Genomic DNA, 25,903 nt, shown 5'->3' on the forward strand with positions numbered 1-25,903 from the left:
GTGGAAATTGGGGTGTGGGGGGGGCAGTCTTTTGTGTCCAAAGGTTGTGAGACTCTCATTGAGTTCAGATAATCAGAAGTCTAAAGTGATCCTTCAAAAGGATGGTGAGTTGCCTTTCCCTATAGCTGATAATCGGATGATTTCATGTTGTTAAATGGAGTCCCTGGGTGGCACCAATGGTTAAGTGCTGGACTATTAACCTAAAGGTTAGCGGTTCAAACCCATTCAGAGGTGCATCGGAAGACAGGCCTGGCAAGCTGCTTCCAAAAGGTCACAGCCTTGAAAACTCCATGGAGCAATTCTGCTCTGCATGCCTGGAGTTGTCATGAGTCAGAAGGACTCAACAGCAAGTAACAAAAACAATGATCATTTATAACTAGTTTTTTCCATGATTGTAAATTGATTATAAATATTGATAATATAGAAAAGAAGGAAAGTATAAGTCACCCACAATGCTGCTACCCACAGAAACATTGTTAACAATTTTGCAGTATGTTTTTTTTTTCCCAACCCTAAAATTTTTGGTAAAAATCTTGTTTGCTAAATCCTTATTGGTAACTGATTTTTACCATTTATACTGAGTATATACTTAAACTGGTTTAGTATTAGAATGTAATGCAAGATATACTGTAATAAGATCTGAGTTTTCAAGTTTTGCTTTGAAATTATTTATTCAGATAGGGAACACAATAACATGAGTGGAGACATGGTAAGGGAAGAGGGAAGGATTTATGGGAAGAAGTCAGGAAATTAGTGCCCTCAGCTTTTACTCCCTGGGCCAAAATCTCAGGAAACTATGACAGCCTGTCTCTGGGGTTGTAGCACCAGCTGAAGTCACAAAATTGAGGGGACTGCTTTGTGGCTGAAAGACTATGGGAATGAGGGCAGGAAGTAGCCTCTTTAAACACATACGCCATCATGTGTCTGCCAGAATCAGGACTCTTTCTTCCGTTTGGGAGGGGTCCATATCGCACCAGATGGATATCCTCAGCACTAACTGCCAAGGACCAAGCTTAGGCCTGTGGGCTGGGCAAGAGCCTGGAAGACTGCCATGGGCTTTCCCTTCTCAGCAGGTTCTCAACAGAAGCATGTGTAAAAATGCCCCATTACCCTTTCGATCTTTGGACTGCTTGATGATCATTTGTGCTAGCCAACAAGGCAGCTGTGAATGATAAAGCTACTGAACAGCATTGTCTTGTTCTGGCCCATCAGAAAGCAAGGGGTGTGTGGGTACAAGCAGCGCCTGTCCACCGGGCTCACCCTTCCTCTTGACATCACAAAAACGCTCTCCAAGTCAGGACGGGAAGCTTGTCTAATTGGCAGTTCCCCTCTGCCAACACAGAGAGGATGCACTTGCTGAGGCAAGAGGGGCATAGGTGTTCACAGGGGAGCTTTGAGACCAAATGCCAGATTTCTTTAAATATCCAGTTTTCCCAGCTGGACAGGATTAGGCGCAGCCTATGGAAATGAAAGGGGAGAAGGGGAGATGTAGGAAACTGATAATTTCTAAGCATCTTGCCTAAATTGCATATCATTTTTAAAAAATCCATTCAAGATCCACTTAAGGCAAGAATTTTTACCCCCTGGACTGCCTTTGTACTAATAGAAACAAGGGGGCCCTGGGCAGAAGGGAAAGGCATGAATTACTCTTCTTCCACACAAGGTTGGTGAAGGAGGAAACAATTACCTTTGACATCCACCTCCAATCGATACCCCAGTTCACAGTAGCACGGACTGGTGATGCTCTGACCACAGTAGATAATCTACTTCAGCTCCTTTAAACTGAATGCCTTCCTAATAGCTGCAGAATTCATGGCAAAGCACTAACAAGAACAAAGATCTCCACTTCAACACTATTGCTTCTCTATACCATAAATCTCCTTTATGGAGATAACATATTTAGAGATTTATAATTTGCAAAGGACTTTTTTGTGTACCATATATGAGATGGGTGAGTCTGCCGTTGTCATTTTACCAATGAGGATTAAGGATCAGAGTCCATTGATGGGACAGATGTCACGGAAAGCAAATACTTAATATTTTGACTCTCCTGGGCTTCCAATCCCTTCTAAAATTTTATTTCTTCTGATCTTGAGTATTATTTATTGCAGAAAAAATTGGAAAATACAGAAAAGTGAAAGGAAAAAGTTACATCACCTATGTCATCACCCAGAGATAACCACAATAGCATTTTGAGACTACGTATTTCCAGTATTTTTAATGCTTAAATGTATTTCTCCAACATGGGGTATTATACATACCATTGTGTAATATTTTTACTTAACGATGTATCAGGAATGCTGTTATTTAATATTGGTGTACATTCATGATTTCTGAAGTATATGTTTCCAGGTAGTTTCAAAGTTAAAAGGCAATGCTTAAGGCTTCTGGTATTCATTGCCAGAGACAGTATGTATTCACCTCTCACCAGTGGCATTGTGTTCCAGTCTCCCTAAATCTTTGTCAGTTTTAGGAAAAAAGTGCCATCTCAACTGTTAAGAATAATTTTTGATTCTATTGAGGTTGAACATTTATTTCTTGTCCATTGCCATTTATTCTTTTGTGATTTGGCTATTTAAGCATCATTCCCTCCCCCCCACCACACACAGTCGGGCTTTTTCTTTGAGTCACTATAGAGAAGTGGCTCCACAGAAAGGTTCTGGGTTCCTAATGCCTGGGCTCAAAGTCTGACCTCTAGTAGGTCATGACCCGAAGCAAAATATGGGCTGAAGGGAGAAACAGCTAACACATATATACAAAGCCCTTTCCCAGTACCTGTTATATTTGTTGATATGTCAGAACTCTCTAAAGAATATATCCCTTTTGTTATTCCTGCTCCACCACTCGTCAGTTTAATTGTGCTTAATTAACACTTAATTGCGTTAACGTGGAACCTGTATAGAGCAAGAGGCAGTTGTTCATATAGGACAAGGGGATACTGCAGGGTTTTAAATCAGGAAAGGTGTGCATCTGGGTTGTATCCTTTCACCATACTTATTCAATCTGTATGCTGAGCAAAGTATCAGGAAAGCTGGACTATATGAAGAATGTGGCATTAGGACTGGACAAAGACTCATTAACAACCCATGACATGCAGCCGACAAAACCTTGCTTGCTGAAAGTAAAGAGGACTTGAAGCACTTACTGATGAAGATCAAAGACTACAGCCTCCAAAATGGAATCCACCTTGACACAAAGAACACAAAAATCCTCACTACTGGACCAATAAGCAACATGATAAGTGGAGAAAATACTGAACATATCAAGAATTTCATTTCATTTGGATCCACAATCAACACTCATGGAAGCAGCAGTCAAAAAAGCCAACGACGTACTGCATTGGGCAAATCTGCAAAACACCTCTTTATAGAGTTAAAAAGCAGAGGTGTTACCTTGAGGACTAAGGTACACCTGACCCAAGCCATGGTATTCTGAATTGCCTCTTACGGATGGGAAAGCTGCGCAATGAATAATAAAGACAGAAGAACTGATGCCTTTGAATTATGGTGTTGGCAAAGAATACTGAATATTCTATGGACTGCCAGAAGAATTAACAAATCTGTCATCAAGAAGTACAACCAGAATTCTCCTTAGAAGCATGCTTTGGATATGTTATCAGGCGGGACCAGTCCCTGGAGAATGACATCATGCTTGGTAAGACAGAAGTCAGTGAAAAAGAGGAAGACCTGCAATGAGATAGACTGACGCAGTTGACTGACATAGCAAGAACTGTGAGGATGGCACAGGACGGGGAAGTGTTTCATTCTGTCCTACACTGGGTTGCTGAGTGGGAACAAACTCAACAGCATCTAACAAGTTATGGCTGCTTAATGTCTGTCCTACCCTTTTCAGTTTCCTTGGGTCTTTCTGAGGAAAAAGAGTTCAGTGGCTCCTACCATGAATTTCACCATCTTTTCCAAGTGATACCGTCCCTTTTTCCACTCTCCCCAAATGTGCATTTAGCCCTCCCGCCACTCTCACAGGTTTGCAGATGCCGATCTACGTATGTCCCAATAGAAGCATGACTTCTGTTTCTTTTTATCATGACAACCATCTTTTCTCTACAACCAGAATTCTAGATTTCAGCACAGATTCGGTTCTTTGTTAGTTCTCCAACCTGTCAGGTCTTTTGAATGACGTCTTCCTGGTGATGATTAAACTGTATAATTTTGCCACGCACTGAGAAGCACCTTCCTGCTGGTCCCTCAGACAAGGACAATCTCTGGATCCCTATGACTATTATTTTCTGTTGTCACTTCCCTTTAGTGTTGTCTTTAACAAAATTCACAAGATATGTGAAATACTGTTGATGTTAAGTCAAAACTGAACATGTGTGCAGTGTCTGGGAAATATCATAGACCCCAAGGTTTTACTGTTGTTAGGTACAGTCGAGTTGTTTCTGACTCACAGCGACCCTGTGTACTACAGAATGAAATGCTGCCCTGTCCTGCGCCATCCTCACAATCATTGTGTTGTTTGAGCCCATCGTTGCAGCCATCGTGTCAATCTATCTCTTTGAGGGTCTTCCTTTTTCGCTGAACCTCTACCAACCATGATGTCCTTCTCCAGGGACTGGTTCCTCTGGATAACATGTCCAAAGTATGTGAGACAAAGTCTCACCATCCTTGCTTCTAATGAGCATTCAGACTCCAAGAGAAACTGACAAATGTATTTTGAGAACCTGGACCCAAGCGTGTACTAGGTACTATGGGATACAGCCCCAGAAAGAAATGATGACAACCATAGCAGGTTCTGACAGACCCTTGGGAGTTAGGAGGAAATGTGACAGCTGCTTGGATACTGTCTTAGAATACAAAAAACCAAACCCGTTGCTGTCAATTATGACTCATAGTGACCCTGTAGGATAGAGTAGAACTGCCCCATACCGTTTCCAAGGAGCAAGTTGTGGATTTGAACTGCTGAACTCTTTCTTGGTGAGCAGACCAGCTCTTCACCAAAGGAACCCTCATGTTTGGAAGACTTAGAACTCATAACCTCTAGGCTCTTTCTCACCCCTCCGCTGCCGTAAGTTCTAGCCTAGCCTACAGGTCTGGCAAGGAAAGTGGATATTAGCTCTTTCCCTGGGGTCACACCAGACCAAAACAAAGCTCCTCACCACCTCATGATCCAAGGGCTCTGGGTTTTGTTAATAGAAACTTTTCCATTGGTCCATACTTTTGATTTTTTTAAAAAAAAAACACTGCTTAAAAGATTCTGGTTCCATCACTTCAGAAGGAACTTCATACAAAGTGGCCTTATATTTTTATTTCACAGATGTGCCACTTTCTTCCTGGAATTTGTGTTCCTTCTGTTTGTTGGGAACGGTCTTCCCTGGCCTACCCCCTGGCTAACTTCTACTCATCCTCAGGTCATTTTTCTAAGAAGCATACCCTGATCCGAGGCTGGGTCAGGAGCTTCTCCTTTGGATCACAGCACTGAACACACTGCAGTGTCCCTGCCTGCTTGAATGCCCTTTCCATTAGACTGTAGAATATGGTTCATTTCCATTGTATCCCTAGTGCTTGGAACAGACACTAAATTAATTTGTATTTTTTCTTCTCACTCCTAATTTCTGGCCTGCCCTGGGCTCGACAAATAATTGATGAGACCCTATTTTCCCATCTTTCTTGCTGCCCTGTCACTGTCCTTATTTAGGGTAGTAAAATGTTTTCTGAGCTCCTGATAGAGACAAAAGTCTCTCATACAGTCCACATCATCCCAGCCCAGGCACAATGACAATTAGATGTAGCAATAAAGTCTGGGTCACTATATCCTTTTCATGATGTTCTCATGGAAAGTGAGGTTTCAATGTTACATTCCTATTTCCTGAGTATTCTTAACAGTAAAAGAGAAGCTAAAAGCAATAGTTTTTCCATCTATGATTCTCGTTAGTCACAGAAAAAGCTTTTAGGAGTCAACTTTCTTTAGCACTGGTAAGTGCAACACATAGCAAGTTAGACTGAAGACCTAATAGTTTACAACCTTTATGGAACTTTGCTCCAAAGTAAACGCCTTTGACTAACAAAGACAAGAATCTGACTGGAATATTTACAATAGTCACTGTATTCACAAGTTACTCTACAGTGCAGACTTTCTGATGGAGCCTAAGGACTGATCCCTGCCTGAAAGCTTTCTCACATTCACTACATGTAAGTATAAGCTTCATCCCCAGAGTGGATTCTCTGATGCTGAGTAAGGGCTGAGCTCCTTTTGAAGGCTTTGCCACATTGATTACACTGGTAAGGCTCCTCTCCACTGTGAATTCTCTGATGCCTGATGAGGTTTGAGCTGAAACTGAAGGCTTTTCCACATTCATTACATTCATAGGGTTTCTCTCCACTGTGTATCCTCTGATGGGTAATCAAGTCTGAGCTCTGCCTGAAAGCTTTTCCACATTCGTTACATTCATAAGGTCTCTCTCCTGTATGAATTCGCTGATGCATAATCAGGTATGAACTTTGACTGAATGCTTTGCCACATTCATTACATTTACAAGGTTTCTCACCAGTATGGATTTTCTGATGTCTAATAAGGGCTGATCTCTGATTGAAGGCTTTCCCACATTCACTGCATTTGTATGCTCTCTCCCCACTATGAATCCTCTGATGAATAATAAGGTATGACTTCAAACTAAAGGCTTTCCCACACTGGTTACACTTGTAGGGCTTTTCTCCAGTATGGATTCTTCGATGCTGTGTTAGAGAGGAATGCTGCGTGAAGCCATGCCCACACACATCACATCTGTAAGGTCTCTCTTCTGTATGAACTTTCTGATATGTTACAGAGTTTGTACTTAGAATCAAACTACTTTGAGGATTACCACGATGGTTTTTCTTTCCTAGAGATTCATGTGTGAAGATCACTTGACTAAAACTTTCTCCTTGAGAAGGGAATCTCCTTAATTTCTCCTCGGCAGCACTTCTTTGCTGCCACTCTAAATGATTTTCATGTTCACTAACTTCTTGGAATGAAGGTTCCGGGGTGAGTCCTTCTGATTTTTCTCCCAAAGCTCCCTCCTTTGTTGCTGATTTATTGTTTTCACAATCTGAAATGATAAACAGCAACAAACAGATTTTACATTTCTCTGGTAACTCTCAATACTTCCCCTCTACTTGAGAGGAAACATAAGCTTCTACCTACAAAGATGTCATTGTTCACGTGTATTTTTTCTTTAACTGGCTGTACTATGGTCCCTTCTCCTTTCTAATGTTAAGGCCTCCATCTACACTTTGAATTTCACCCTTTCCTGTTCCTCCAAGAGGTCAGTTAATCATTACCAACTATTTCTTTCCCATTAGTCTAAACCTCTTTCTCTGACTCCTTTTCATCAGCACGTAAAGCTCCTTGTGCACACATCTCCTTCAAGCAACCTCACTCATTCCCATTCACAGTAAAGCTTCTTCAAGAGGGTTGTCTGTACTCATCCCCATTCTGCAATGTTTCTGCCTTCCTCTGCTTTACTTCCACTGATACTGCTCTCACCAACGTCATAGATGCTTAATCCAGTGCATACTTTCCAGATCTTATTTAGTTGGCCTCTCTGCAAAATTTGACTTTCAGGAACCTAGAGCTGTTCTCTTCCAGCAATATTGGCCTGATTTCTATGGCTGTTCCTTCTTAGTCTCCAGGCCTAGTCACTCAAACATTAGTGTTCCTCAGGACTGTGTTCTGGGCTCTCATGAATCCACTCTACAAACTACCCACTGAGCTTCAAGTATTACTTGTAAGCTAGTATCTCCCCAGATCCCTAACTCTATCCTAGCTTTCTCTATTGGGTTCTAGAATCTTATACCCAGCTGCTAACTGGGCTTTATATTTATGAATATTTCACAAGCACTAAAATGTGTCAAACTAAACACATCATCAGATAAATTTGTTTTCCTATTTACATCAATTGTTTTTGTTGTTAGTTGTTGTTGATTCTGACTCATGGTGACCCCCTGTGTGTCAGACAACTGTGCTCCATAGGGTTTTCTGAAAGCAGACTGCTGGCAAAGGCTTGTCTTCCAAGGTGCCTCTTGGTGGGTTCAAACTGCCAACCTTTTGGCTAGTAGTTGAACACTGAACCTTTTGCTCCATACAGGGACACCATTTACATGAATAGCACCTCCCTTAACCAGGTGGCTCAAGACTGAAAACTGAGTATCAGTCTCAAACTCCTCTCCCTCAGCCTCCACTTTTAACAATGATACTGCACTAAAATTTAAAACCTGTAATACCCCATGTATCTGTCAGTTTGTCGTACTGTGGGGGCTTGTGTGTTGCTGTGATGCTGGAAGCTATGCCACCAGTATTCAGATACCAGCAGGGTCACCCACGGAGGACAGGTTTCAGCTGAGCTTCCAGACTAAGACAGACTAGGAAGAAGGACCCGGCAGTCTACTTCTGAAAAGCATTAGCCAGTGAAAACCTTATGAACAGCAGCGGAACATTGCCTGATATAGTGCTGGAAGATGAGCCCCCCAGGTTGGAAGGCACTCAAGAGATGACTGGGGAAGAGCTGCCTCCTCAAAGTAGAGTCGACCTTAATGACATGGATGGAGTAAAGCTTTCGGGACCTTCATTTGCTGATGTGGCACGACTCAAAATGAGAAGAAACAGCTGCAAACATCCATTAAAAATCGGAACCTGGAATGTAGGAAGCATGAATCTAGGAAAATTGGAAATCGTCAAAAATGAAATGGAACGCATAAACACCGATATCCTAGGCATTAGTGAGCTGAAATGGACTGGTACTGGCCATTTTGAATCAGACAATCATATAGACTACTATGCTGGGAATGACAACTCAAAGAGGAATGGTGTTGCATTCATCGTCAAAAAGAATGTTTCAAGATCTATCCTGAAGTACAACGCTGTCAGTGATAGAATAATATCCATACGCCTACAAGGAAGACCAGTTAATACAACTATTATTCAAATTTATGAACCAACCACTAGGGCCAAAGATGAAGAAATAGAAGATTTTTATCAGCTGCTGCAGTCTGAAATTGATCGAACATGCATTCAAGATGCATTGATAATTGCTGGCGATTGGAATGCGAAAGTTGGAAACAAAGAAGAAGGATCAGTAGTTGGAAAATATGGCCTTGGTGACAGAAACAATGCCAGAGATCGAATGATAGAATTTTGCAAGACCAACGACTTCTTCATTGCAAATACCGTCTTTCACCAACATAAACAGTGACTATACACATGGACCTCGCCATCCAGAGCACACAGAAATCAAACTGACTACATCTGTGGAAAGAGATGATGGAAAAGCTCGATATCATCAGTCAGAACAAGGCCAGGGGCTGACTGTGGAACAGACCACCAATTGCTCATATGCAAGTTCAAGGTGAAACTGAAGAAAATCAGAGCAAGGCCACAAGGGCCAAAATATGACCTTGAGTATATCCCACCTGAATTTAAGAGACCATCTCAAGAATAGATTTGACGCTTTGAACACTAGTGACCGAAGACCAGATGAGTTGTGCAAGGACATCATACAGGAAGAAAGAGGTCACTGAAAAGACAGGAAAGAAAGAAAAGACCAATATGGATGTCAGAGGAGACTCTAAAACTTGCTCTTGAGCGTCGAGCAGCTAAAGCAAAAGGAAGAAGTGATGAAGTAAAAGAACTGAATGGAAGATTTCAATGGGCCTCTCGAGAAGACAAAGTAAACTATTGTAATGACACATGCAAAGAGCTTGAGATGGAAAACCAAAAGGGAAGAACATGCTCGGCGTTTCTCAAGCTGAAAGAACTGAAGAAAAAATTCAAGCCTCGAGTTGCAATAGTGAAGGATTCCATGGGGAAAATATTAAACAACACAGGATGCATCAAAAGAAGATGGAAGGAATACACAGAGTCATTATACCAAAAAGAGTTAGTCGATATTCAACCATTTCAAGAGGTGGCATATGATCAGGAACTGATGGTACTGAAGGAAGAAGTCCAAGCTGCTATGAAGGCATTGGTGAAAAACAAGGCTCCAGGAATTGATAGAATATCAACTGAGATGTTTCAAAAAACAGATGCAGCACTGGAGGTGCTCACTCATCTATGCCAAGAAATATGGAAGACAACTTCCTGGCCAACTGACTGGAAGAGATCCATATTTATACTTATTCCCAAGATGGGTGATCCAACCGAATGTGGAAATTATAGAACAATATCATTAATATCACACGCAAGCAAAATCTTGCTGAAGATCATTCAAAACAGAGCTGCAGCAGTATATCGACAGGGAACTGCCAGAAATTCAGGCCAGTTTCAGAAGAGGACGTGGAACCAGGGATATCATTGCTGATGCCAGATGGATCCTGGCTGAAAGCAGAGAATACCCGAAGGATGTTTACCTGTGTTTTATTGATTATGCAAAGGCATTTAACTGTGTGGATCATTAACACGCTGTGGATAACACTGCGAAGAATGGGAATTCCAGAACACTTAACTGTGCTCATAAGGAAACTTTACATAGATCAAGAGGCAGTTGTTTGGACAGAACAAGGGGATACTGATTGGTTTAATGTCAGGTAAGGTGTGCGTCAGGGTTGTATTCTTTCACCATACCTATTCAATCTGTATGCTGAACAGATAATACGAGAAGCTGGACTATATGAAGAAAAAGCGGGCAACAGGATTGGAGAAAGACTCATTAACAACCTGCGTTATGCAGATGACACAACCTTGCTTGCTGAAAGTGAAGAGGACTTGAAGCACTTACTAATGAAGATCAAAGACCACAGCCTTCAGTATGGATTACACCTCAACATAAAGAAAACAAAAATCCTCACAACTGGAGCAAAGCGCAACATCATGATAAACGGAGAAAAGATTGAAGTTGCCAGAGATTTCATTTTACTTGGATCCACAATCAACAGCCATGGAAGCAGCAGTCAAGAAATCAAAAAATGCATTGCATTGGGCAAATCTGCTGCAAAGGACCTCTTCAAAGTGTTAAAGAGCAAAGATGTCACCCTGAAGACTAAGGTGCGCCTGACCCAAGCCATGGTATTTTCAATCGCATCATATGCATGTGAAAGCTGAACAATGAATAAGGAAGACCGAGGAAGAGTTGACGCCTTTGAATTGTGGTGTTGGCGAAGAGCATTGAATATACCATGGACTGCCAAAAGAACTAACAAATCTGTCTTAGAAGAAGTGCAGCCAGAATGCTCCTTAGAGGCAGGGATGGTGAGACTGCATCTTACATACTTTGGACATGTTTTCAGGAGGGATCAGTCTCTGGAAAAGGACATCATGCTTGGCAGAGTACAGGGTCAGTGGAAAAGAGGAAGACCCTCAACGAGGTGGACTGATACAGTGGCTGCAACAATGAGCTCAAGCATAACAACGACTATAAGGATGGTGCAGGACTGGGCGGTGTTTCGTTCTGTTGTGCACAGGGTCGCTACGAGTCGGAACCGACTCGACGGCACCTAACAACAACAACAACAACAATACTGATGAACAGGAGTCACCTTTGATCTTCTTGGGGTGAGGGTAATATACATTTTGATTCATTCACTGTGGCCTCCTTGATTGCAAAGGCCTGTAACAGGACTCCAGGACTCTACTCTTCCCTTTCTCAAATCCATTCTCCATTGTGCAGCTAAGTTTCAAAACATACATCAAATCATGTCACTCCCTTGCCCCCAAATCTTTCAACTGAACCCCTCAGCACCCAGGAACATGTACAAACTAATTAGCACAACATTTACATTTTTATAACCTGGATCCCATTTTCCTCTTTAGTTCACTTCTCACTCTCCTTCCCTATCAATACACCATTCAAGCCAACATGGATTACTGCAGTTCCCAGAATGGTCTGTATTCTCTCACAGGACTTTATGGCCTCTGCTTGGGATAGTCCTCCTCCCTATTTACCTGGCTTTCTCCTACTCATACTATGGGTTCTATCACTTCCTCCAGGAAGTGTTCCTTGAACTTCTAATATTGGGTTAACCCAAAAAACAAAATCTGTTGCCATCGAGTTGATTCTGACTAATCATGACCCTACAAGACAGAGCAGAATTGCCCCATAGGACTCACGAGGAGCAGCTGGTGGAGTCAAACTGCCAAACTTTTGGTTAGCAGCTGAGCTCTTTACCACTGTGCCACCAGGGCTCCAAGACTGGCTTAGGTGCCGTTTTATGGGCTTCCTTAGGACCTGCTATTGGTAGCTGCTGTCGAGTCAGCCCTTAACTCATAGCAACCACATGTGTGACAGGATTAGACCACTGTGATACATAGGGTTGTCACTGGCTAATATTTGGAAGTAGCTCATCAGGCCTTTCTTCCTAGTTGGTTTTAGTGAGGAAGCTCTGCCGAAATCACTTCAGCATCATAGCAACACACAGCTTCCACTGAGAGATGGGCAGTGTATGTGCATGAAGTGCACTGGCCAGGAATCAAACTCTGGTCGTCCCCGTGGAAGGTGAGAATTCTACCACTGAACCACCACTACCTAGTGCCTACTTTTATTCTATAACTTACTATACTATGTTGCAATGCTTTTTCGCTCATCTGCCACCTACCTAGACCTGAAAGCTCTTTGACGATAGAGATCCAGTGCCTAGCACAGAACCCGAAATGTATTAGCACTCTAGTAAATTGTAAAATGAAGAAATGAATGAATAAGTGAACAAATGACAGGTAAACTGACAAAAGAGTGCTGAATGCAGTTTATGAGGGTTGCTGGAAACAAAGCTGTAAAGTAAGCACCTCTTGTCTAGCATAATTATGGTGATGCTCACATGTCGCAAGGTTATGAAATGCAATTTCTCCTGCACCCTCAAAACCGGAGGCCTAATTAATCAAAGTCCCCAGATGACTTTCTATTCCTTACCACTTCTGAGGGACAGGCAAGGTTCCCAGGATTTCAGCTGTGTCTTTGAAGGCTGGAGTTGGACGTCTGTTGACTCTTGGGATGCTCCAAGAGATGTCAAATCCTTCCAGGGCACTGCTGGACCCTGAAGACTACCTGGAACCTGAAGTCAATAAGATGTGGTTAGCTTAGTGAGAATATCCCTGGGAAACCGCTGAGTAAAAATCTCAGAAAAGAGTTCAACAAAGACAACTCTAGGGAGGAGGAAAGGGGAAAAAGAACCATTTAAGGGCAGAGACTTATACTGGCCTAAGTAGTCACTTCAAGGTTATGGCTCAGTAACAATTTTCATTCTATTATTATGATGAGACCACACGCTCCAGCCTGGAAACTCCTTCTCCCATAACACATCACACCTCCCTGTTCCCACCTGCTGCCCTGGATCATCGAACTCTCTCTCCAAATCCTCCAACAGGGTCACAGCTTCCTCGCCGCTTTTTGGACTCTGTTGCTGAACCCAGACCTGCAGCTCCTCAGGCAGGATGCTCAGGAACTGTTCCAACACCAGCAGTTCCAGGATCTGCTCCTTTGTGTGCAACTCTGGCATCAGCCACCGATAGCAAAGCTCGTGAAGTCGCCCCAGAGCCTCCCGCGGCCCAGGAGTCTCCTTGTAGCAAAACTTTCTGAATTGCTGGCGAAACATTTCTTGGCAGGCCTGGGCACTCCCATCCTGCTTAGATTTCTGACCCCAGGAAAGGCCCTCTTCTACTTTCACTACGATTAGTTCTTGTTCCTGAGGATCCTGAGTTACCAGGGTTGAAAATGCTCTGGATTCCACAGCCATTCTAGGCTGAGGCAGCTTAGCAAAAAGTTTGCTACACAACTGGGTTCTGTGCTTCAGAGTTTCCTTTAGTATTTCTTCTTTCAAGGGCTTTCCTGGAGAACACAAAAGCATTGTTAAAAATTGAAAAAATCTCTAAGAACTCGTAAATAAGTCAGGTCACTCAAGCAATTTATTGAAAGGGAGCAAATTTGAGACTGTGACTAAATAAACAATAATCAGAAACTAAAAATCAGTCATGGCATTCAGTGTCCCCCATTTTGTAGAATTCCTATGACTAATGTTTTAAGAAATAACTTTAAAAGTAAAATGACACAATATTAATATTAATCACACAGTGAGAAAAATTTTTCAATTCTCTTTCAAGCCTGATTTCACCAAGGGGAAAACTCTTGGGTGCTAGTATATCTTCAACAAGTGTGTAAACTTGCAAAATTCCATTTTTAATAGACGAAGTACAGGCTTCAGACTTCTGAGGGCAACAGTATCTTGCTAGAAACTAATAATACTGATTTTTAAGCATTTATTTTTAGTTCCTTTGTATCTATGGCAAATGTTGATATTCATTTAAGGTAGTAAGAAAACATTTTTAGAAATTCACATTAAACATGAGTTGATGTAAACAAAAATATTATTCAATATTTGCTTGTTGTTCAAATTTGGGATTCACGGAATTCCTTCAATCAACACTGAGGCACTGTCTCTGGGCTCTGTCCTGCCGGGCACTAGGATACAAAAAAAGGTTCTTGCCCAGGGAATAAATGAGTCTACGGAGAAATTAACCAATAAATATTTGTTAAATGCTTACCACATGTTCAGACATGTTAAATATCATAAAGAGACCCAAAAGAAGGAAAAGGAACCTCAGCCCTCAAAAAACACATAAGGTACTGGGAACAAAAGTTTTAAAAGTGAAGCATGGCAGCAATTAATTATGTAGATACGTTGTGGTACACAGCAAACATGATCTGATTTTAGATTAGGGGAATATCGATAGGAGGGTATACCCTTGAATTAGCAAAACCGGTAAGTAAAATTTAACCTAACATCACGATTAACTTTAGAGATGGACTAGAATATTTATGCCACAGATATGTGACTACACCAACCTTTCTATTTTTATATCCCCGGTTAAACCACAGCGTTTGCAAAGTCACCGGGGTTGGGAATAAGTGTGATCTCTCCCGAAAGCAGGGGATTGAGTGCCGACGTCCTTTGCGTCCCCAAGACGCTCAGAGCAGCCTCCACGACAAAGAGCCGCGACTCCAGGGCAAGCTGAACGAGGGGCTGGGCTCCTCCGCCCAGCGCCCACCGCCCGGTCAGCGCACCTTTCCTGTCCTCCCTCGCCTCGGAACCCCCCTGCCTCCCTGCGAAGCCCCGGGCCGGACAGGCTGCGAGCCACAGACCCCCGGCGGAGAGCCACAAAGACCGGAAGTGCGCGCTTCGACCTTCCGCTCGCGCGCGTCGCTGGTGCGCCCTCCGTAGCCTTGGTCTGCCCCGCCCCTTGCTCGCCGGCAGCCAGTCATCGCCGTGGATTCTCCTTTTACCGCAGCCAGCCGGCTCTGGACGCTGGGCTGACAGACGTTTCCTGCGTTGAGAGGAAGTGGTTCAGGGAGGCTAAGGCTCTCCGCCCGTCCGTTTCCTATCCCGCCATGCGCCCACTGCCACCTACCGTTCTTGGTGTCATCTTTTTCCCCGACTAAACCCGCTCTCCGTTTTTAGAAGAGTATTCAGATTTGCCTGTAATTCCAGTTCTTTTCCAGGATCTTCACAAAAATAAACAGGTGGATGAACGGACTGATCAAAAAGTAAATCTTTTTATATTGCGCTTTCCCACGATTATGTCGTATGGAAAACTCACAGTCTATTTGAAATAAATTAAAGGAGGCTTGTTGAGGTTTGAAATCAGGTTAAGCCAGGCATCTAGGTGGCCCATGAAAATGAAACCACGAAGTCCAAGACACAGAAATTACAAATACAATTTTATATGGCTGAAACAAAGAATGGGTGTGGGGGGAGTGGGCGGTCTTCAAAATTATGATTGGTTTACAGCAATTAAGGTCAGTCAAAGGCGAGATATTGACAAGGGGAGCTTCAGATGTCATTGGTTACATTACTACAGTTGCCTTACATTGATTGGCTAAAGGACATAATTAAAAGGTGACGGGGTTCTCCTGTCCCTCACAAAACATTATCATGACAATGGCATGAAGGGCATTGTCGAGAACAAATTGTCAAACATTACCTTGCTCAGAGCACAAGATCTCCTGGGGAGATATGAAACAAAGAGTTTTGATAAGGTTTGGTTACAGACCCCAGGACAAGCAGTATTCACATTCTTAGCCTGACCACAAAGAGAATTGTTTCCTTAATAATAGGTTCCTAAGCAACAGGGTTGAATCTGGATGAAAGGTAAGCAACAGGGTTTGAATCTGTGTGAAAGGTGGACTGAGCCTTTATCATTAGTTCAGCCATTTTACTTTTAGGCCATATTCCTCTTTTGATTTTATATCCCACATCATTCCCTCCTTTTGAGCAAAGATTTCCAAGAACATACTTTGATGACACAGGCATACTCTCTTGTGCATGGGTTTGTTAATGTGCTACTGTCAGGTGGCGGCTTAACATTTATGGTTTATTCCTTTCTTATTTTTCATGTTAAGTGCATTTTTTTCCTCATAGTTGGGGACCACTGGAACCTTGGTTGCTGGACAACACCAATAAGTCCATACTATGGCTTAGCAGCCATCTTCAGTGATATTGGTACAGGGAATAGATAGGGTATGGCCGCATTGGAGGAACAACCTAACCTATTTTCGGATTGCTAATCTAAGTCATGAGGCTTCTCTAGTTATGGGTTCCTGAATGCATTGCTGATATACATAATTCTTATAACACATTTTATAATTTCAATAACAAAGATTATTATTATTAATATAATTAACCAGGTTTGCAACAGAGACTGTGACCAAGAACTTAACAGTATTCCAAGCAATAGGAAAAGGAAAGAATAAAGAGATTAAAACAGTTACAGGAATAATACCACAAACATACAAAAACTATGATTACTCCTATTATCATTAGGGATCCCTGGTAGTGCAGTGGTTAAGAGATCGGCTGCTAACCAAAGAGTTGGCAGTTCTAATCCATCAGTCACTCCTTGGAAACCCTATGGGGCAGCTCTACTTTGTCCCGTAAGGTCGTTATGAGATGTACTCATCCCAATGGCAATGGGTTATTATTATTATCATTATTAGACAGTTAAAAAATGCCTAAAGATTGCACTGCTGCAATCCAAACTAATGAGACTAAAAGGATGATGACAATCAGAAACAAGAGTCTCAAGATCTTAACAGTCTGCTTGAGCCTTGGTTACAGGCCTGGTCCAGGGTCTTGGGAGCACAAGCAGTCTGCTTCTCTTCCAGAAGGTGTCTGAATTTTAGCTTATGTCCTTAACTGGTTGAACAGTCCATTCAGGAGTGATTGCCTTCTATAGCTGGGAGAAATGAATCCAAGTTTTAACTCCGTAATTTAGCGGCACAAGGATTAGTAAGGAGAACCACATATGATCCTTTCTAACGATGTGCCTGGGAATTTCTTAGCTGATGTTCTTTTAGTATATATGGTCCCTTGGAACAATACCAGGGAGATTTTGAAATTTAATTTTTCAGTTTTCAAAGTCTTCTTTAACCTGCAAAAATATTTCTTATAGTACGGGATTAAAGACTGACAACATTTAACGTTATTAGAGTTAGTATAAGCAACATAAAACCAAACCAAGGTCAATTCTGACTCACAGCCATAATAGTCATTTCTCACTGTAGTCATTTCAGCATTTACATCTTGGAGTCCATCAGCAGAATCATTTAAAACATGCTAAATGTACTTAGTCATAAATTTAACATCATTATATCTTTTAATCTATAGGATATTCTGTAGCCAACACAATGTTATTAGTTACTGAAATAACTGATTTTCATATAAAAAGAGGGGCAGGAAAATAAAAATGGCTTCCTATATCTAGAAATTTGAACACTGGCAATCTTTTATAAAGATCTTATGGTAATTCCTTTAGTTCATTTGGTCACATGTAGCTAATCTTGGTTCCATGCCATTCTGGATCAGCAGCAACTCAAAAAACTTTATCAGTTCCTACAAAGAGTTCTAAAAATTTTGATTTAGTCTGACAGTATTCATGTCTGAAATATTATAGTTTAGTGTTTTCAGTGAATCTGTAAAGTAAAACTTATCTGTCAATGACTGTGGTGCAATGGATTGCTTTTGTGTGGCCTTTCTAGCCATGGTCTTGTAACTCCTACCCAAGTGATTGGGTGGGACTGTGAAAATAAGGCAATTGTGGCCCACCAAGAGGATTGCTCAATTTTGTCTTAAAAGAGAGCCAGTTCCAGAGAAGAGAGAGGACTCCACCACCACCAAAGAAGAACAGCCAAAAGCAGACAGCACATCCTTTGGACCTGGGATGCCTGTGCTAAAAAACTCCTGGAACTAGGAGAGAGAGCAAGAGAGCGAGAGCGAAGCGGTGGCAGAGAAACGACAGCAGGAGACAGGGTGGGGGGGAGGGAGGTGGGCTTCCTGTCTCACAGGGCAAGAAAGCTGATTGTCTTTGGGCAGGAGGCTTGCTGGTGGGATAGAGTGCCTCTGGACCCTTATTGGCAGAGCTAAAAGAACTTTGCAACACTTGCCCGAGCAGGGCAGAAGCTGAGGGCCAGAGAGGCATGCCTGAGAGCATGGATGGGAAGAGGCTGTTCTGCTGGAAGAACTGTATCCTGAGTGTTCCTGAACCTGAATTGTAACTTGTTGCTTCCCTATAAACCTCATAATCATGAGTATTGTCTGTCAGTTCTGTGTGGCCATTGCAATGAATTACTGAACCCAGTAGAGAAGTAGAGAGCATCATGGGAGGGACACTTAGTGTCAGAATTGGTAAAGATGGTGGAAATAGGAGGCATGTCTGACCTCTGCCTCACAGGAATCAGCCTTGGGCTGTTGATCTTGAGTCTCCTTCCCCCTTGTGAAGTTAGAGGAGGTCAGATACTGTCCCCATGCCATTTTTACAATGATAGACTTATAAAACTGCTATGGTTATTTTTGAGGACCGCTGGTTGCACAGTGGTTAAAGCGCTTGGCTGCAGGTCAGCAGTTTGGACCCAAAACTCCTCTGTGGAGAACAAAGTGGCTAACTGCCTCTGTAAAGATTACAGCCTTGGAAAACCCTATGGTGCAATTCTACTCTGTCCTATAGGGTCACTGTGAGTCAGCATTGACTCGACAGCTACAGGTTTGGTTTGGTTTTTTGGTATGGTTAACTTATAATAATTTTTTTAAATGAAAAGATTTGGTGGGCATTAATTACAAAAGTAATGCTGTCTGACTAATTGGTTGCTAGGCCTAATGGTTTACTTTGAAATATCCCTTCAAAACTGCACTTTGAATAGGGAAATTATGGCAGAATTTAATCTTATTTTAATATTGTTAGGCAACATGGTGTTAACAAATAACTAACTTATATTCAGTCATGAGCTGAATACCATCCATTTGGGCAACATCTGACTGCAAATATGTCAATGGTTCCGTAAGGTTATAACAGAGTTCAGAAATTCCAACCAGAGAATGGGATGTAGCATATGTAACTGGACTTAACAAGCGCAACAGCTTCTCGTACACCACACAGGTATCTTGTATACGTGCAGTCCCCGGGTTACAAATGAGATATGTTCCTAAGTTTGTCTTTAGTTAAATTTGTAGGTAAGTTGAAACAGGTACATACAATTCTTATTCAGCATCAGTCAAATGTTTGTCTTAGTATATAGTATATATTTTACACACCAAGGACATCATGCTTGGTAAAGTAGAGGGCCAGTGAAAAAGAAGGAGACCCTCTATGTAATGGATCGACACAGTGGCTGCAACAATGAGCTCAAGCATAACGTTGTGACGGTGGCTCAGGACCGGGCAGTGTTTTGTTCTGTTGTACATGGGGTCACTATGAGTCGGATTTGACTCTATAGCACCTAACAACAACGACAGTGAATATCTTGGTATTTGCCCTGTGTTTTGTAGGTTCTGGGTTTATTTCACACTGGTTATGGTGGCTTGCGACTTGTGTACTTTTTGTGCTTATGCATTACATACAGTATACAAAACAAATACTGAAAAAATATGTTTTAGGCTTTGCTATTGGCAAAATGAGTTGTTGTTTTCAGTGACATTTTAGACAGCTGATGCTTACTTCTTTAACAGCCAAGTTGATACTATTTTTATGCATTCTAAATGTGCCACCCCCCACGCGTCTGTCAGCTTGTGTGTTGCTCTGACGCTGGAAGGTGTGCCACCCTTATTCAAAAACCGAATGGTTTCCCGCGGTGGACAAATTTCAGCTGAGCGTCCGGACTAAGACAGACTAGGACGAAGGACCTGGTGGTCTACTTCTGAAAAGAATTAGCCAGTGAAAACCTTATGAATAGCAGCGGAACATTGCCTGATATAGTGCCAGAAGATGAGCCCCTCAGGTTGGAAGGCACTCAAAAGACGACTGGGGAAGAGCTGTCTCCTCAAAATAGAGTTGACCTTAAGGATGGAGTCAAACTTTCGGGGCCTTCATTTGCTGATGTGGCACAACTCAAAATGAGAAGAAACAGCTGCAAACACCCATTAATAACCAGAAAGTTGAATGTATGCATGAAGTATGATTCTAGGAAAATTGGAAATCATTAAAAATGAAATGGAACGCATAATCCTAGGCATTAGTGAGCTGAAATGGACTGGTATTGGTCATTTTGAATTGGACAATCATATGGTCTACTACGCTGGGAATGACAACTTGAAGAGGAATGGTGTTGCACTCATCGTCAAAAAGAACAATTAGAGATCTATCCTGAAGTACGATGCTGTCAGTGATGGGATAATACCCATACACCTACAAGGAAAACCAGTTAATATGATTATTATTCAAATTTATGCACCAACCATTAAGGCCAAAGATGAAGAAATTGAAGATTTTTACCAACTTCCGCAGCCTGAAATTGATCAAACATGCAATCAGGATGCACTGATAATTACTGGTGATTGGAATGTGAAAGTTGGAAACAAAGAAGGATTGGTAGTTGGAAAATATGGCATTGGTTATAGGAATGATGCCAGAGATTGAATGATTGAGTTTTGCAAGACCAATGACTTCTTTATTGCAAATACCTTTTTCACCAATGTAAATGGTGGCTATACATATGGACCTCGCCAGATGGGTTACACAGGAATCAAATCGACTACATCTGTGGAAAGAGATGATGGAAAAGCTCGACATCATCAGTCAGAACAAGGCCAGGGGCCGACTGTGGATCAAACCATCAATTACTCATATGTAAGTTCAAGTTGAAACTGAAGAAAATTAGAGCAAGTCCACAACAGTCAAAGTAGGACCTTGAGTATATCCCACCTGAATTTACAGACCATCACAAGAATAGATTTGACGCATTGAACACTATGACCAAAGACCAGATGAGTTGTGGAATGACATCATGCATGAAGAAAGCAAGAGGTCACTAAAATGATAAGAGAGGAAAAAAAAAAAAAGACCTAAATGGATGTCAGAAGAGACTCTGAAACTTTCTCTTGAATGTTGACTGGCTAAAGGAAAAGGAAAAAAACGATGAAGTAAAGGAGCTGGACAGAAAATTTCAAAAGGGTGGCTCGAGAAGGCAAAGTATTATGATGACATATGGAAAGACCTGGAGATAGAAAACCAAAAGGGAAGAACACACTCAGCATTTCTCAAGCTGAAAGAACTGAAGAAAAAAATTCAAGCCTTGAGTTGCAATACTAAAGGATTCTACGAGGAAAATACTAAACACACAGGAAGCATCAAAAGAAGATGGAAGGAATATACGGAGTCACTATACCAAAAAGAATTGGTCGACATTCAACCATTTCAGGAGGTAACATGATCAGGAACTGATGGTACTGAAGGAAGTCCAAACTGCACTGAAAGCACTGGTGAAAAACAAAGATCCAGGAATTGACAGAATACCAATTGAGATGTTTCAGCAAACGGATACGGTGTGCTGGAAGTGCTCACTCGTCTATATCAAGAAATTTGGAAGACAGCTACCTGGCCAACCAACTGGAAGAGATCCATATTTATGCCTATTCCCAAGAAAGATGATCCAACCGAATGCTGAAATTATAGAACAATATCATTAACGTCACATGCCAGCAAAGTTTTACTGAAGATCGTTCAAAAGTGGCTGCAGCAGTATATCAACAGGGAACTGCCAGAAATTCAAGCCAGATTTAGAAAGGGATTTGGAACCAGAGATATCATAGCTGATGTCAGATGGATCCTGGCAGAAAGCAGAGTATACCAGAAAGATGTTTACGTGTGTTTTATTGACTATGCTAAGGCATTCGACTGTGTGGATCATAACAAATTATGGATAACATTGCAGAGAATGGAAAATCCAGACATTTAATTGTGCTTGTGAGGAATCTGTACATGGATCACAAGGCAGTCATTCGAATAGAACAAAGGGATATTGCATGGTTTAAAGGAAAGGTGTGTGTCAGGGTTGTATCCTTTTTACCATACCTATTCAACCTGTGTGCTCAGCAAATAATTCAAGAACCTGGACTATATGAAGAACGGGACATCAGGATTGGAGGAAGACTCATTAACAACCTGCTTTATGCAGATGACACAAACTCGCTTGCTGCAAGTGAAGAGGATTTGAAGATCAAAGACCACAACCTTCCATATGGATTACACCTCAACGTAAAGAAAACAAAGATCCTCACAACTTGACCAATAAGCAACATCATAGTAAACGGAGAAGAGATTGAAGTTGTCAAGGATTTCATTGTACTTGGATCCACAAATGACACCCATGAAAGCAGCAGTCAAGAAATCAAAAGATTCATTGCATTGGGCAAATCTGCTGCGAAAGATCTCTTTAAAGTGTTGAAAAGCAAAGATGTCACCTTGAAGACTAAAGTGCACCTGACTCATGCCAAGATGTTTTCATTTGCCTCATATGCATGTGAAAGGTGGACAATGAATAAGGAAGACCAAAGAAGAACTGACATCTTTGAATTATGGTATTGGTGAAGAATACTGAATATACCATGGACAGCCAAAAAAACAAACAAATCTGTCTTGGAAGAAGTACAGCCAGAATGCTCCTTAGAAGGAAGAATGGCGAGACTTCATCTCACATACTTTGGACATGTCAGGAGGAATCAATCCCTGGAGAAGGACTTCATGCTTGGTAAAGTAGAGGTCAGTGAAAAAGGGGAAGACCCTCAAAGAGGTGGATTGACACAGTGACTGCAACAGTGGGCTCAAGCAAAGCAAAGATTGTGAGGATGGTACAGGACTGGGCAGTGTTTTGTTCTGTTTTATATAGGGTCGCTGTGAGTCAGAACGTACTTGACGGCACCTAACAACGATAACAAAAATCTCACTAGTTTTTGTAGTCGTTTGATTGGACTATTACTGATAATATATAAGTTAATAATATAGTTATATATAAAAGTTTACTACTGTGAACAATAAAAATACATATTACATTTTCATCATGTTTATTAGAAGGAAGAGTTATTAAATGTGCGTATGAGATCTGTCCCAGATTACTTAAGCATTTCTTCTATTCTCATTTTCCCAAACATCCGTTGGTTTTTGTTCTTTCCTCCCTCTTCTATGGCTTGGCATGAATGTTGCTGTTTTGCATTGCATTATGCCTATTGTAAGGAGCCCTGATGGCTCAGTGGTTAAGCACTAGGCTACTAACTGAAATGTCGGTAGTTTGAACTCACCAGCCGCTCTGGGGAGAAAATTGTGGCAATCTGCTTTCGTGAAGATTGCAGCCTAGAAAACCCTAAGGGGCAATTCTACTTTGTCGTATAGAGTCAATATGAGTTGGAATTGAGTTGATGCCCACAACAACAACAACACGTATTGTTGGTTAACAAGCAGATGATAATCAGGAATGGTGACAGTGGATCTAGCTGTAAAATGGTTGAAATCACTTTGACCTCTGCTAATTTGGAAATCACTATGAGTCAGAATCAACTTGATGGTAACGAGTAATTTTGAAAATACAGTTTGTCCAGGATCAGCAATGTAAATGGATTTGTTTACCTTGCGTTTCATAGTCCAGCAGTTCTGTGGCAGCTCTGAATATTCAGAGGAAAAACAGGATCCTTCAGTTCTTGGGACATTTTCCTGGAACATGCTGCCACCTCTCGGCTATAGAAAGCAGGGCTGCTTCAGTAGGATCCCAGTGCAGAGAGACTGCACTAATAGTCAAAATTTTGTGAACATAGACAATTTGCACTTTCAATGTCTAAAGGATTCATTAGATATTTGAATTACTAAAAAAACTATATAACACCCTAAGGAATAAAATAATCTTGAATATTTTCTACAGAGTTACTTGAATACAAAGATGTAAAAGAGTAAGGGTGATGCTTTTTATGCAGTGGGCAAGAACTTGTGTGAAATTCATAGAATCCAATGAGAACGAAAACATTTCCTATCAGAACCTTTGGGACACAGCGAAAGCAGTGCTCAGAGGTCAATTTATATCAATAAATGCACACATCCAAAAAGAAGAAAGGGCCAAAATCAAAGAATTATCCCTACAACTTGAACAAATAGAGAGCAGCAAAAGAAAACCTCAGGCACCAGAAGAAAACAAATAATAAAAATTACAGCGGAATTAAATGAAGCCAAAAGCTGGTTCTTTGAAAAGATTGATAAATTTGATAAACCATTGGCCAAACTGGCAAAAGAAAAACAGGAGAGGAAGCAAATAACCTGAATAAGAATTGAGATGGGCGATATTACAACAGATCCAACTGAAATTAAAAGAATCATATCAGATTACTACAAAAAATGGTACTCTAACAAATTTGAAAACCTAGAAGAAATAGATGAATTCCTAGAAACACGCTACCTACCTAAACTAACACAAGCAGAGGTACAACAACTAAATAAACCCGTAACAAAAGAAGAGATTGAAAAGGTAATAAAAAAACTCCCAACAAAAAAAAGCCCTGGTCCGGACGGCTTCACTGCAGTGTTCTACCAAACTTTCAGAGAAGAGTTAATACCACTACTACTAAAGGTATTTCAGAGCATAGAAAAGGTTGGAATACTTCCAAACTCATTCTATGAAGCCACTATATTCCTGATACCAAACCAGATAAAGATACCACAAAAAAAGAAAATTATGGACCTAATATCTCTTGTGAACACAGACATAAAAATCCTCAACAAAATTCTAGCCAATAGAATTCAACAACATATCAAAAAAATAATTCACCATGACCAAGTGGGATTCATACCAGGTATGCAGGGATGGTTCAACATTAGAAAAACAATTAATGTAATCCATCACATAAGTAAAACAAAAGAGAAGAACCACATGATCTTATCAATTGATGCTGAAAAGGCATTTGACAAAATTCAACACCCATTCATGATAAAAACTCTCAGCGAAATAGGAATAGAAGGAAAATTCCTCAACATAATAAAGGGCATTTATACAAAGCCAACAGCCAACATCATTCTAAATGGAGAGAGTTTGAGAGTATTCCCCCTGAGATTGGGAACAAGACAAGGATGCCCTTTATCACCACTCTTATTCAACATTGTGCTGGAGGTCCTAGCCAGAGCAATTAGTCTAGATAAAGAAATAAAGGGCATCCAGATTGGTAAGGGAGAGGTAAAAGTATCTCTGTTTGCAGATGACATGATTTTATACACAGAAAACCCTAAAGAATCCTCAAGAAAAGTACTGAAACTAATAGAAGAGTTCAGCAGAGCATCAGGATACAAGATAAACATACAAACCTTGGTTGGATTCCTCTACACCAACAAAAATAACATTGAGGAGGAAATCACCAAATGAATACCACTTACTGTAGCCCCCCAAAAGATAAAATACTTAGCAATAAATCTTACTGGAGATGTAAAAGACCTATATAAAGAAAACTACAAGACATTACGGCAAGAAACAAAAGGAGACCTACATAAGTGGAAAAATACCTTGTCATAGTAGGAAGACTTAGCATTGTAAAAATGTCTATTCTACCAGAAGCCATCTATAGGTACAATGCAATTCCAATCCAAAGTCCAACGACATTTTTTAATGAGATGGAGCAACAAATCACCAACTTCATATGGAAGGGAAAGAGGTCCCGGATAAGTAAAGCATTACTGAAAAAGAAGAACA

At 41.2% G+C, this 25,903-nt stretch overlaps 1 protein-coding gene across 1 annotated transcript; it reads right to left on the reverse strand.

Moving 5' to 3' along the window:
• Positions 1–429: 429 nt before the first annotated feature.
• LOC100671257 (zinc finger protein 397-like) lies at positions 430–15,075 on the reverse strand. The gene is made up of 4 exons (XM_010586769.3): positions 14,765–15,075; positions 13,245–13,750; positions 12,836–12,977; positions 430–7,045 (listed from the first exon to the last, which is right to left on the reverse strand). Exons 2-4 carry the CDS (start codon positions 13,656–13,658, stop codon positions 6,144–6,146), a joined length of 1,458 nt encoding a protein of 485 aa, XP_010585071.3. The 5' UTR covers positions 13,659–13,750; positions 14,765–15,075; the 3' UTR covers positions 430–6,143.
• Between the last annotated feature and the right edge of the window lie 10,828 nt (positions 15,076–25,903).

The sequence above is a fragment of the Loxodonta africana genome, chromosome 11 (genome assembly GCF_030014295.1).
Source record: "Loxodonta africana isolate mLoxAfr1 chromosome 11, mLoxAfr1.hap2, whole genome shotgun sequence".
Lineage (NCBI taxonomy): Eukaryota > Metazoa > Chordata > Mammalia > Proboscidea > Elephantidae > Loxodonta > Loxodonta africana.